The 14,682-nt window shown below is 37.2% G+C and overlaps 1 protein-coding gene and 1 long non-coding RNA gene across 4 annotated transcripts in view; one reads left to right on the top strand and one right to left on the bottom strand.

The window, feature by feature from the left end:
* The window catches only part of STK38L (serine/threonine kinase 38 like), an 82,795-nt gene extending 70,767 nt beyond the window's left edge, over positions 1 to 12,028 (top strand). For all 3 annotated transcript variants that reach the window (XM_019668037.1, XM_019668038.1, XM_019668039.1), the window contains 8 exons: positions 820 to 974; positions 1,314 to 1,416; positions 2,395 to 2,456; positions 4,349 to 4,466; positions 4,901 to 5,024; positions 6,008 to 6,103; positions 8,128 to 8,219; positions 8,323 to 12,028. In XM_019668037.1, the coding sequence (XP_019523582.1) occupies positions 820 to 974; positions 1,314 to 1,416; positions 2,395 to 2,456; positions 4,349 to 4,466; positions 4,901 to 5,024; positions 6,008 to 6,103; positions 8,128 to 8,219; positions 8,323 to 8,450 (878 nt within the window). In that variant the 3' untranslated portion in view covers positions 8,451 to 12,028. The remainder of the gene's footprint in view (positions 1 to 819; positions 975 to 1,313; positions 1,417 to 2,394; positions 2,457 to 4,348; positions 4,467 to 4,900; positions 5,025 to 6,007; positions 6,104 to 8,127; positions 8,220 to 8,322) is intronic.
* The window catches only part of LOC109396315 (uncharacterized), a 68,042-nt gene that overhangs the window by 49,542 nt on the left and 3,818 nt on the right, over positions 1 to 14,682 (bottom strand). The window lies entirely within an intron of this gene.

Below are 14,682 nucleotides of genomic sequence, written 5' to 3'. Positions count from 1 at the left end.
GGCTGCTCAGCTCGGGCTGGACTCGAACTGCTGTTGCTCAGAGCTCAAACTCTTGAGCGAGCTCTTAACCAACTGAGCCACTCGGCCGGCCCCTACGTGTTACTTTTTAAAAAAGACTTGAATTGGGGCTGGCCGAGTGGCTCAGTTGGTTAAGAGCTCACTCAAGAGTGCGAGCTCTGAGCAACAGCGGTTCAATGCCCGGCCCGAGCTGCTGCTGACCTGCCAACAGTTGGCAGGATGGCTCAGCTAAAAAAAAAAAAAAAAATTTAAAAAGACTTGAATCATCATGAAAAAATATTAACAGTTGTCATTTCTGAGTTGTAAGTTCACTGATATTTGTTCTTTGACTCCTTTCAAAGAAAAAAATTCCTTGAAAATAAAAGGATGTCTAGAGGTGAGTCTTTTCAGTGGAATGATGTCTCATTTTTGCTGGCCCAAGGAGCTCTGAGTGCTTTTGAAACTTGATTTTGAAAGACTATATCTCATTTCCAGGTGTGCTTACTGATTCATTTTCCAGTGTAACATGTTTTCCTCAGCAACTGATTCTGGATATTGAGTGGTAGATATTACTTCCTTGTCATCTTTGCTTTGATTTGATTTCACATACTTTCTACCTTAACCCCAGTAAATGTCATGCAACTTTTGCTTATGCAATAATACCTTTTTTATTTGGCCTTAGAATGGTTGCAGGTATACTGGGTGGATCATAAAATGCAAAAATCAAGCACACATTGTACAAATACAAAGACAGCTTTTACAAGGTATTCCCGTTTTTGAGGCATTGCCAATACATACTTTCCTTTATTTCTCCTTTTATAGGTGACATGATGACGTTGCTAATGAAGAAAGATACCTTGACAGAAGAGGAAACACAGTTCTACATTTCAGAGACTGTTCTGGCAATAGATGCAATCCACCAGTTGGGTTTCATCCATAGAGATATTAAACCAGACAACCTTTTATTGGATGCCAAGGCATGTGAATTATTAGGTTGCTAATTGTCTTTTGGAGTAATAGAGCTGTATTTGTTATTGGATAACTACAATGTACAAGTGTATTATTGCTAAACTACATTATTTCATAGAATGATGCAATAGGAGAGGACTCGAGTGTAGTGACATCAAGGAAATATGGCTGTCTTTCAATTTTCTACTTTTTAAATTGTCAAATATTTATAATTGTACATTTCACTTGCATGATTTCTAAGCTAAGAATATTTATAATAATTGCATTTAAAAGAAGAGCTTATAATAAAGATTTTGTTTCAGAGTTAGTATAAACTATTGATTTTACTATTTTTAAAAAAAATTCAGGGTCATGTGAAATTATCTGATTTTGGTTTATGCACGGGATTAAAGAAAGCTCACAGGACTGAATTCTACAGAAACCTTACACACAATCCACCAAGTGACTTCTGTAAGTTTGATTTTTTAAAGGTTTTTATTGGGGAATTGGGGGGATGGGAACAGTGCTGGGGAATTGGGGTAAGGGGAACAGACAAGTTGCTGTCGTTTTGTTCTTCGGTCTAGTTGTGGAGGATGTTGTTTCACTGGCCCAAGTTGGCACCATCATTGCGCTCTTCCCGGGCGAGGCAGATTAGTCACCGGCTTCTGGACGGCCGCTCACTGCGGCTGCTGGCTGCTCACTGCGGCTGCTGGCCGCTCACGCTGGCTGCTGGCTACATACGGTATAGCCCATGGCAACCCACTGCCACAGGGGCTGCAGCCTACGCCATTGCCGGCGACTCATGGCAGCCCAGCTCCAGGTTGAGCTGTTGTTCAGCATCTTAGCTGTGGAGGGCAGTGTCACTGGCCCTCATATGTGGGATCCGAACCGGGGCCCTCTGGCGTCCCAAGCCAGTTCTTAACCATCGCGCCACTCGGCCGGCCCGTAAGTTTGATTTTTTTTTTTTTCAGGTGAAAGTAGTATAGTGGATTAATTCAGTACTGTTGAGAACTGAAGGTTCTCTCGTCACTCAAACCAGTGTATTTTTTTTTTTTTTGTAAGCTGAGCCATCCTGCCACCTGTTGGCAGCTCAGCGGCAACTCAGCTTGGGCCAGATTCGAACCACTGTTGCTCAGAGCTCAAACCCTTGAGCGAGCTCTTAGCCAGCTGAGCCACTTGGCCGGCCCCACAAACCAGTGTATTTTAAATATATGTGTGTGTAGGGCCAGCTGAGTGGCTCAGTTCGTTAAGAGCTCACTCAAGAGTGCGAGCTCTGAGCAACAGGGTCGCCGGTTCGATTCCCACATGGGCCCGAGCTGAGCTGCCGCTGAGCTGCCAACAGGTGGCAGGATGGCTCAGCTAATATATATATTAAATATATGTGTGTGAATTTGTTTTGGGGGTGAGAGTTTTTCCCTCATGATTACATTTCTGTCTTGTTGAAATTAGCGTTTCAGAACATGAACTCAAAGAGGAAAGCAGAAACATGGAAGAAGAACAGGAGACAACTAGTGAGTCCGCCATGTTTTTAAGGAAGAATTTTGTGCCCTGGTCCTAAAATCCCTTTGTTTTTTGCTTTATTATTTTCTGTCTTTCGCAATAATCAGTACTTTGTAGCAATGATAGAGTTTGTTCTGGGATCATAAGTTTTCTTAGTTTCTCTGTAATGTTTCCTTGCCTATAAAGTAAAATGCTGATTTTTACTTTATAATTTAACTTTAGAGTGTTTTGTCTAGTGTATCTATAATTAAGCGATCTGTCTGTTTACTAGTAATTAGCACTTTGTATAAAACTCACTGAGATAAGTGTGAATGTAGTGAATGCCTTGTGATTTCCATTTTCTATACCTGTTTTGATAAAGCAAGTATCAATCAGCACATCTAAGGTGGTTGTCTGTTTCTAAGAGCTTCTTTACAGGCAAAGTAATCAGGAAGGCTGGTGTGTTGTAACATTCTTACAATAAATAGATAAAACTAGAAAGCTGACTTTACCACAGATAAACTTAAATTACTCCTTTGATGTAGAATAACACTATTTTTAACCTCACTATTTCTCCTCTATTCCTTAACAAATATAAGAATTGCTTGCCCCTTTCCCCTGTTTCCTTTATCCCGTTAACTAGGCCTTTGAACACTCCCGAGGTTAGGAATGTGCCATTTGACTTGTTTTCCCAATTTCTTGTACAATGCTTGGCACATACAGACACTTTATATTTGTTAAATTCAACCAAGTGATATAAATGAAATTAATTCAGTATTCCCTCAGGAAGGGAAATAGGCTGCAAATTTTCTGAGATCTTCTCAAACCAAATAAAATGTCCTTTGCATTATTGAGCTCATCGTCTCATTAGCCCAAGTAATTGCAAGCTTCCTGTGCTTGTAAAACATTTCACTGTTTTTAAAAGTTTGAAAAATTTTTTAAAAATGTATTGAGCTATGCATTAACAACAAAAACTTCCTTCTACTTCTAAATGTGTCACTTCTAGATCAGATTTTACAATGGAGAAATGAATTGCAGTGTTTCCTTCTTTTAAAGGGAAAAGTGAATACTGCTTAAATATGGTGGGAATTGTGTGTGTGCCCCCGCCATTACAGGATATTTACAGATGATTTCTCATGTACATGTTTTACTATTCTCATGGCCATCATCATGACTTATATAGTCTTTCCTAAGGGAGACGTAGAGGGAACTGTTGGTATACTGGGCAGGAAATTCCTTTAGAACCTGTATCCCCTGCCCACTAAATGCCAATCATGTCCTTCCCCAGGTCATTAAAACAACAAAATCTGCTGTCAGACATTTTCAAATGGTCCTTAGAATACTACCTTTAGTTGAAAACTATTTCCTTAAAGAACTAGTATTTATAAGATTTTATATGAATTAAGAATGAAAAACTGTATTGCTTCCTAATGGATGAGTGGCCTCGAATTAGGTTCATAATGAAAATACCTGATGTTTATATCGTAGATTGTAGTAGTTTCAAAGCACATTCCTTTTCTTGTTTTATCCTCATGTCAACTGTTCAGGCAGGTATTGTTACTCCAATTTTATGTTCGCAGAAGCTGCGTCTCAGAGAGGTTGAGTAACCTGCCTCAGAACGCCTTGGTAGTGAGTGCAGAAGCCAGGCCTACTGGACTCAACCTTTTCATTCTTTTGAAATGAATTTAGAGCTAAATATATAAAATAACTTAGCTGAACTTCTTGGAGAGATCAGAAATCATGTCTTCAAAATGTATTATCTGACTCAGTACCTATCAGTTGAGCCTTATACATGATAAACATGCAAAATAAGTATTAAATGAAAAATTAACTTCTGTATATATTGCTTTTTACAGTAGTGAGCCATACTCAGATCTTTCAAAAAAATACATTAATGCCAGTTTGACAAACTGTTCCTTTGCAGGCGTATTCCACAGTTGGAACGCCAGATTACATTGCACCGGAAGTATTCATGCAGACTGGATACAACAAACTGTGTGACTGGTGGTCTTTGGGAGTGATTATGTATGAAATGCTAATAGGTATGTTTTATCACCCATTTATGTACACATTATGTGAATTTTCTTGAGTGTCACTGATTGAACATATTGTAGAGATCATGGCCTAAGATATCAGAACTCTTTTAAAGCTCATTTCTGACGTCCCAGCATGTTAAATGCACCATGATACCAATGAGCTCCCTGGGAATCCTGTTTCAGGAAGTGGGTATTAAACCAGAACTCCCATATGTCAAAATGGTATTTGCATGGCCTTTCAGGTAAAAGGGGGGCATTGCTTTAAATCCTTTATTTGTTTGATTTCATTAACAATTTTATTATAAATTGATTACTGGTGGCATTTTTTTATTGTGAAATAGAGCACTCTGGGCTACTTTGTTTCTTTTGACACAGATGTAGTAGGTATGGCATATTTGATCATTAAACCTGATAAAACTTTTGTTTTCTCTGATGCGTAGGCTATCCACCTTTCTGCTCTGAAACACCTCAAGAGACATATAGAAAAGTGATGAACTGGAAAGAAACTCTGGTATTTCCTCCAGAGGTGCCTATATCTGAGAAAGCCAAGGATTTAATTCTTAGGTTAGTGGTTAAACCCCTAGAGGAGTTTGTGGTATCTTAAACTTCACAGGTGCCTAAAAGACTAAATGGCTCATTTCACTTTGGTGCGAGAAAAGGGACTACCACTGATATATACAATCAGAGAGGTCAATAAAGAGAAGGTGTTTTTAAAAATGCAAACTCTTAAAAGGAAGTATGCAGAAAATAACTAAAGAGTTAAGAAGAGGGAAGAGATCTTGTATTATTTCAGAGGTGACTCCTGTTAGAATGCATGACCCTATTCCATCAAAGAGAAAAGAGAATAAGTTGTTCGTAGCAGTTCACATCACAAAAATCTTTATATGAAACCTTATCTAAGCAAAAGATTCTAGTCTGTTTCTCAGTTAAGATGAAGTGTTTTGGTATCATTGTGAATGGCTGGAAGGAATATAAATTGGGACAACCTATGGGAAGAGCCCTTGACAGCATATTATCAATAATCCTTAAGCTGTACATATCCTTTGACCCAGCAAATTTACTTCTAGGAATTTTGCTTATGCAGATAATCAGATGTGTGTCAAGATTTAGGTACAATATGTTTATCGTGATACTGTTTTTAGTAATGAAAAATTGAACACCATCTAAATGTTCAACAGTAGTGGACTGGCTAAATAAATTGTAATATTCCCATATGCAAATTTTAGAAAATGAAGTTAGAAAAACTTTTAATGACTTTGGGAAATTATCTCAATGTATTCAGTAAATTAAAAAGTCCTAAAATAGTAACTACTGTATCAACACAATATTTTTAAAATTATAATAAAAGACTGGAAGGAAATGATTTCAAACTGTTTATAGTAGTTACCTCTGAATAGAACGATTACAGATGATTTCTATTTTCTCCCACATTTTCCACAATAAACAGATAATTCAGTAAACAAACAAAAAAATAAATGTTTGAAATAATGCAAATAGAGTACTTTAAGTGTGATTTGCATATGATAATTTCTGTGTCCATTTTCTAGATTTTGTATTGATTCTGAAAATAGAATTGGCAATAGTGGAGTAGAAGAAATAAAAGGTCATCCCTTTTTTGAAGGAGTAGACTGGGGGCACATCAGGTATGTTGATGGGCTTTGAATGGGACAGGTCTGAGTAAAAAAAGAAATTTTAAACTAGATTTAACAATGAATTTGTCTCTGATTCTGCTAGATTAAATGCAAGAAGTAGCATTGTTACAATGCTATTAAATCAGTGTTTTCTGGGTTACACAAGTGAATGAGACTCCAGTGGGTATAGCTAAATGACTAGTTTTAGCTAATGTTCACTTCAAGGGAAAAGTCACACATTGTGTACCTGTTTAGCTTTTCATATACAGAATTACATGATGAAGGTTGTTAGCACAACCAAGATGTATTTACATTTCACATTATAACCTTTCATTTTTGTCCTCTTTTTAATATACCATATTGTGTCTTCTTTATTAGTTTATAAGAAGATACAGTCCCTTTTTTAAACATTGTGGGAATAAATAATGCAAGTAACTTATAAGAATTTGCTTACAGTTGTTAATTGTGAGCCTATGCCTTTATTCAGTTTATGGCCAAACTACCTTTAATAGTTCTGGCCTGTTCTCCACATAGCAACAGCTCAGAAACAGATCTGGTCATGCCATTTTTCTCCTTCCCTTTGCACTTCAAATAAACTTAAGGGTCCTTAACTGCGTTTCAGGACTGTGGGATATGGCTCTTACCTCCCAGCACCAGTTGCTGCTTGTCTGATCTTTCCCCACTCTTCCCACCTCGCAGCTTTGTCATTTGCTCTTCATTCAGACTGGAATGCTCTCCTCCCTGCCCCCTCCCGGCCCAATCCCTGCCCTGCCAAGCCAGCTCCTGTTCATCTCAGGCAGCTCACATGTCACTTCCTCCATGTAGATCCTCACTGGAGCTTCTACTAAGGGTTAGGCATTCTCCCTGTTTCATTTTAATAATAGCTAATTTTTTGATGATTTATTGTATGTCCAGCACTGTTCTAAGTACTTTATGTAAATTTCTTATCCTCATACTGAACCTTATAAAATAGGTACTATTATTTTCCCTATTTTGCAAATGAGGAGACTAAAGCATAGAAAAGTGATTTGCTTACAGTGCCACAGCTAGTAAATGATCTAGCTGGAATTGCTAACTGGAATTGGACGCAGGCAGTTTGATTCTGGAGTTCTGATCTTAACTGCTATGTTGTTTTATACTATATGTACATCATCTGATTGAGCAGAACTATGATTTCCACCCTTTTTACAGTTATAAGGATGCTTAGAGACTACCAGTCCAATCTCTTAGTTTTATAATGAGGAAATAGTCACAGAGCTGAAACTTGCCTGCCTAAGGTCAACTGCTAGTTAATGAAGAAATTAGATCTGAGGGCACCAGGGCCTATGGTTCTTTTCACTAAACTAATGTAAATTTAATAAGTATAAATAAGTTGGAATAATTGTGGGAAAAATATATACATGCTTTTATATACTTCTGTAAACTTATCACCTAATAGATCCAATAAATACTTGTTGAAAATATAGAAGCAATAAAAATTGATAGCTTCTTTTAACTATTTCTGTACATAAACATTTTTAGCTTGATAAGCAGGCATTTTCATGACTGATGTTTTTAACAAATGTCCCTGATTCCCTTAAAATTTATATGACTGCAGTTTTTAGATTCAGATTTCATCACAAATGTGTAGTCTCTTCACCCTTTGAGCCCTTTATTTTCTTAAATGACTTTTGACTTATGGATTCTCTCCTAAATTAATTAGGTAGGATCCAGACCCCACAATATTGAGCATATTTTATGTAATTATAAAATCTTTTAAATAAAATCTCTTATTCTACTTTCCGTTTCATTAGCTCTAGTTTTTCCATTGAAAAAAACAGCATGAGAAAATCTTGGTCTAAAGAAATAAAAATTCTAAACATAATAAATGATAATGTTTTAATAAAAAAATTATACTCAACTATGAAGTCCACAATAACTTTCCTTGGCTCTTCTAATATCTATAGAACAGCGTGAAGAATTTTCAAGTAGAATTGTTTTTTGGAAAATTAAGAGTTGAAGCAAATTTACCTTGGTTACTCAATACCTTTTCATAGGGAAAGGCCAGCAGCAATCCCTATAGAAATCAAGAGCATTGATGATACTTCAAATTTTGATGACTTTCCTGAATCTGATATTTTACAACCAGGTAAGACAATTTACAACGCAATACCATTAAAAGCCTATGAAGATGATGACGTTTTTCACTAATGAAATTCCTTTGCTCTTGCTTAATTTTTCTGTTTTTCTAGTGCCAAACACTACAGAACCGGACTATAAATCCAAAGACTGGGTTTTTCTCAATTATACCTATAAAAGGTTTGAAGGGTTGACTCAGCGTGGCTCTATCCCCACATACATGAAAGCTGGGAAATTATGAATGAAGACCACATTCGCCCACAACCAAGAGAACTCAGGTAGCTGCATCACCAGGCTTGCTTGGCGTAGGTAATAATACACTGAAATACTCCCGAAGACGGTGGTGCTTATGACTACAAGAGGAAATTCTACAGGACTAGGATTTCTAAGACTACTATAGGAATTGGTTGGCAGTGCCAGCTGGCTTTTTTTTTTTAATGTTTTATTATTTTTGTTAACTTTATTATATGAAGGTACTGGAATAAAAGAAACGTACATCCCTTTCTAACTGCACTGCCTACATGCGTATTAAGGTCCATTCTGCCTGTGTGTGCTGTGGCTTTGTACTGTAACACCTCTAATCAATTCAGGAGAAACACATATCATTTAAAGCAACATAGGCTAACCTGTAGGTAATACTGCAGTATTGCTGATTTACTGCAAATCTTATGGGTCTAGATAATCAATAAAAGCCATCTTCCATAGTTGGTGTTAAGAACACTTACCCTATTGGTTTGGACATCTATAAAAAATATATGAAGACAATTTCTATAATGGTTTTAAGAAATTTAAAAAGAAATACACTGGTTATTTAAAAAATAGAATTGATCATCATGTTATAACATTAACTCCACAGTAGGGAGTGACACGTTTATAATAAGGAGGAAGTTTAACGCCTTCACTCAAGCACTCCACTAATATATTTACTTTGCATTCAGAAATACTGGTGACCTTTATATGCGTAGTCTGTATACTCATAGGGGAGATGTACTGTATTATATAAAATGTAAAGTTGCTTTTCTTGTGACAACAGGACTTCTTTTTTAACAAGAGGACATGACATTATTTTAATTTGATTATGGTGAGTTGAATATAAGAAATGACCACGAAGGCTGCTTGTAGAACTAGTGTATTTTTATTAAACTATTTTTTTAAATGTCAGACTTCTGATCGTGTAAATGGACTTGTAGAGTACAAAGAGAGCTATTTACTTTGGTTTTCTAGAAAGTTGTTACATATCATGGCTGGTTAACTTTTATTTTATTTTTTATGAAAAATTTTCCTTTGATAGTACTTGTATTATTGTGCCATTACTTTCTTATACTCCAAATGTACCAAAGATCCTGAACAGAGTGGATGTTCACAAGTGAGTGGAATTTTCCTTTCCTGCGGGAATGCTGTCCTCAGACATGACAGATCTGTGCTAGAGGTCAGCTTATTGAAGGACAGCAGTGTTCATGTTTAGCTACATCACTGTGGTTACTGTAAATGGAATTAAGAAGGTAAATGCAGGCCAGAGGGGTTGTGATTAGAGGATGGGGGAGACGATGTCAGCATCAAATTTTTTGGGTATTTGCCTAAGAATTAAATAATCTTTTCTAGCTCAGCGTTTTAGTTCTAAAATGAATCTCTGCGTTGTTGGTTTCATAAGTACTAGTTGAGGAATAATATTTTATGAAAGAATGGCCTAATGTTTGTCTTAACTGTTAATGGAATTTTTTAAAGATACAACTATAACCATTACAAATGATATATGATGAAAATCTAAAATGATTTATTTCTAGAAATAGTCCTCTTAATGGGGAAGAATCGCATAGGATCATTATGCAAACCTACAAAAGATTTTATAAATGTTGCTGCCAGGTAGTTCCACAGTGTGTTTCAATAAGGCCGCCCTGGATTCTCCTCCCTGCTACCCCCTCCCCTATTACCCCCTCCCCTATTCTCTCGATCTCCTTCCTTCCTCCCTCCCTCCCTTTTTCTTACCTTTCATTCTTTTTTTCCTAGTATTTGTTTGGTGTTCATTCAGTAGCTATCCCCATTTTTTTGTGTTTGGATCATGTGGCAGAGTATCTAGGAGAGAGAACTATTAAAATTCTGGGGTTATCTCAATTTTACTAACTCTGGATTTCCCAATTATAGCTGCCTCTAATTTTAAAAAATCTTTAACTTCTGCTCAGTTTTGTAAGATTTTTCTCACCCCAGCTTATCACCTCCCCTTTCCTTAAAGGACTGTGTTGCTAGTGTGGTAGTGAATGGAAAAGATGTGAGGAAATTGCAACATTCTTTAGTTCTAACATGGTAACTATTGCAGTACAGAAAAATATCATTAATTTGACAGAGAGAGAGAGATAGAGATAGATAAATGAACTGAATTATCTAAGTTGACTTTTTAATTGAATAAGAATAGAGCATTTTACTTTCCTTCACCCTCATTCTTGTTAACAGGAAGGACTTGGAAATAGTTCTGATTTCTCGGCAGTGAAAAGGCAATTCTAAAAGTTTACTGTGTTCAGAGTCTCATTTTTCCCTGGAGTTAAAAGAGTGATTCACAATCTTAGGGGTTTCCTCCTCATCAAAAGCATTTCTTAAGTGCCTATCTAAAAGCAATTAAAGACTGTGTCTGCCCTTTGGAAGCTAAGAATTTGATTCCTGATGCAAGTTAGCTAGATAATTTGCGAAGTACCTTTGAGATCGAACTTTCTCTATTGTACATTTCCCATAAATCAGGTGAACCTGAAATTTAATTTAAATGAAAAAACCTTATCTAATCAACTGGGCATAATGACATTTTCTTTAAATTAGGCTCTATTTTGAATTAAAGAGTTTTATTATAAAGTGTGTGTTTTTGGTTTTTCTAAGTATATAGAAACCTTGTATAATTCAGATTTATTGATTTCCTGATTTAATGTAGACTTTGACTTTTTTATTAAAAAAACCTTTGTATTAAAGCAAGTTACGTTATTTTTCTTTTATGCTTTTCTTATTAACATAGCTTTAAATCTTTAAATTTATTGAAGCGCAGTGCTATCTGAATATAAGAAATTTGTTATAAATCACCATTTTCTGAATGGAATCTGTAGCTGATTTAATAAGCTGCTAGTTGAATGGGAAATATTCAAATGTGGTCTATTCAGAACTTTGGTAGTTGAGGCTGAAGATAGGGTTTCATTTATTTCTATAAACATACTTTTTCTGTTTTTTAAACACCTGTATATCTGTGTAAATCTGTAAAATTTAAAATATTTTTAAAGTACATTTATTTTTGGTGTTTTATTGTAGAAAACCTTTAGACAATCAAGCAATCAGTATCTACTGGTGGGAGAAACAGCTGTCCATCTTTTGATGATCTACAAATGAATGAATTGAAATTAATCAATAGAGAGGCCCCTGGCTACTAAACACATTCTCTCTTTGACTTGCTAAGATTCAGAACATTCAAAATAACTGTTTTGCTACAACCATGATTATTTCCTCTTGTCTTTAAATTTTATTTTCTCTTTAGAAGTGCACTTATTTCTGAAAAATTTTAATGAAATAAACACTTAGAACAAATGTAAATATAACACACTTGGGACTATTAGAGATATTTTAGATTTTTATGAAAAAATGTGAGGGGATCTTGCTACTTTAAGGAATGAAGTAAAATAATAGTTATTTTTTAAAAAACAATATAAATTATTCAGCAGTTGTCTAGAAAAATAATCATCAGGCTCTTGAGTTCTGTGTTCAGTTACTGAGTTTCAAAAAAAATGTTTTGGTGGCTTGAGGCCTTTTTCATTGAAGGTAAGAAAAAAATAAAAACTATGTTTATAATAATTCTGTTGGTGAGGTTTTTTGGTTTCATTTTCAAGTTTTGAGATAGGTGTTACATAAAACTCAACAAAGTTTTTTTTTAATGTATTCAACTTCTGCATTTAATGATCACATCAAGAACAAAGTCAATATTTGAAGTTTCAATTGTGTTACATTTAAACAATCAAGATAGTTGTACAGGTTTATATACAACTACCACTTGGCCAAAAGCAATTAGCAAGCAGAATTGAAATTGAAAATGCCTCAACATTAAATTGAAAAGGGCTCAAAATAGCATGGAAACCCATAGACCCAGGTACACATGTACCAGTACGTCCTGTCCTGTGAAAGACACCATCATCATTTATGAAGCTCTTTCTGCCGAGTTCAGAAGGAACCAATCAGAATCCTGCCCATCCTACCTGTGCTCCCAGCTGTTCCCTGACTTACATCATTTCAGTAATGCCATAGCGAAGACAAAACAGTGAAAACACTGCATGTCAAAATTTGGACATTGGAGCAAACTTGGAGACTCTAAATTCATCTTCTTTTGAAAGCATCTTGTGATAAAAAAGAGCTTATGTTTGTATACAAAATCCTTCGCTTACATTATTCATTTTGGTTTTTACTACTACACTGTGATATAAATGTAATTATCATCATTTTACAGATGGTGAACATGAGGCTAAGCATGACTTACCCAAACCCAGGTAATAAATGGTTCCCAAACCCAAATCCAGTGCTCCTTCCATTCCCCCAAATCTTAGAGCATGCGTCATTGACATATTACCTCATATGCTTCTAAACCTCAGGAAAATACATGGGGAGCTAGTGACACTTTTCACTTTGGGTCCTTTTTGACTGCAAATGTCAGAAGACGCAAGTAAAAATAGCTTCAACAATAAGGAGAATTAATTTCTCCATGTAACACTAAGATGAGATAGGAAGCTTCCAGGGTAGTCAATTTAGCATCTCAAAACCCTCAAGGACACAGGTTCTTTCCATTTTCTACTTTGTTGTCCTCAGAGTTGGCTTTGTCCTAGGTCTTGTTTTCTCAGAGGCTAGATGGCTCCAGGGACTCGAAGCATCAGACCCGCACACAGCATTTAATTCCTAAAAAGAGAACTACCTGTGCTTCCTCTTTTTTTTTTTTAAGATTTTTTATTGGGGAATTGGGGGGATGGGAACAGTGCTGGGGAATTGAGGGAAGGGGAACAGACAAGTTGCTGTCCTTTTGTTCTTCAGTCTAGTTGTGGAGGACGTTGCTTCACTGGCCCAAGTTGGCACCATCATTGCGCTCTTCCCGGGTGAGGCAGATCAGTCGCCGGCTTCTGGACGGGCCGCTCACTGTGGCTGCTGGCCGCTCACACTGGCTGCTGGCTACACATAGTAGCCCATGGCAACCCACTGCAGCAGGGGCTGCAGCCTACGCCGTCACCGTGACTCACAGCAGCCCAGCTCCAAGCTGAGCTGTTGTTCAGCATCTTAGCTGTGGAGGGCAGCGTCACTGGCCTTCATATGTGGGGTCCGAACCGGGGCCCTCTGGCATCCCAAGCCAGCTCTTAACCATCGCGCCACTCAGCTGTCCCTGCTTCCTCCTTTTTTAACAGCAGGGAAAATCTTTTTCCAAAAGCATTACAAGCAAGGTAACCCCAAGATTTTATTTGCCATGATTCTGTCATCCATCCATCCCTACAACAGTACCTGGCCTGGAGATGGACCTAAAACTAATCAGGGTTCACATTGCTGGTACTTGGGTAAGGCTTGTACAAAGTACATGGCCACCTAATACCAGGATCAAATTGGAGTTCTTTTAACTAGCTCCAAGATAACCAAAAAGATGCTACACAGGTTTGTAGCAATGGTTCTTAACCGAAGCCACTGCATCAGGATTTTGTTGCTGGTCTGCCATTATCTATGTATTAACTGAAGGCTGGTCCACTAACGTCATTCCCGACCCCTCCAAGACGGGAGGACTGAGTGCCACTGCGCTAGGCCATGGCTCAGCTATGGGGTCCCGGGTTCCTTGTCTGTCCAGAACCAGGAGTAGGGGTGGGTCTCTGGACATCATACAAACAGATGGAAATATGGCCCAGTGACCAGGGCTTGGTCTTTTTAGTACTTTTGCCATCCCTCCCAGCTCCTATGCATTTCTTCATGGGTCCATCTCCCCCCAAGGCTGATAAACTGGTAATAGGGACCCTCATTGACTCCTTTCCTCCCCCAGGATTTAGACAGGGACAGGGTAGCCTAATTTGAGTCAACTGCTTTGTCTCACTGGAAAAGATGGGCTTTCCCTAACAGAACTCAAAACATTCTCAGGTGAGTTTGTGCTAATTACCACCAAGTTATCTCTGAATCCCTTTACTGTTCATATTAAAGCATTTTTTATCAAACCCTCAAACATAGGATGACTTTTAAGTCTTCCAAAGGGAGAAACCCACAGGAAAGAGAAACTGTCCTTTGCTTTCTTGTCCTTGTGGGTAAGATAATCAGGAGCCAAACCTGCAGAACCCTCTGTACAATTCTATACAATACTTAGGGGACTGAGGCGGACCTGGGCCACCATACTTGCTCAAAGAGCGTTCAAAACCTGCAAAAGTACAAATTGGTTCAGCTTTTGACACTTATATACACACACACACACACACACACACACACACCAACAATCTCTAAGG

Source organism: Hipposideros armiger, unplaced genomic scaffold (genome assembly GCF_001890085.2).
Source record: "Hipposideros armiger isolate ML-2016 unplaced genomic scaffold, ASM189008v1 scaffold_513, whole genome shotgun sequence".
In the NCBI taxonomy this organism is placed as follows: Eukaryota; Metazoa; Chordata; class Mammalia; order Chiroptera; family Hipposideridae; genus Hipposideros; species Hipposideros armiger.
The sequence above is the reverse complement of the archived record's forward strand: the minus strand, read 5'-3'. Positions and strand labels throughout refer to the sequence as shown.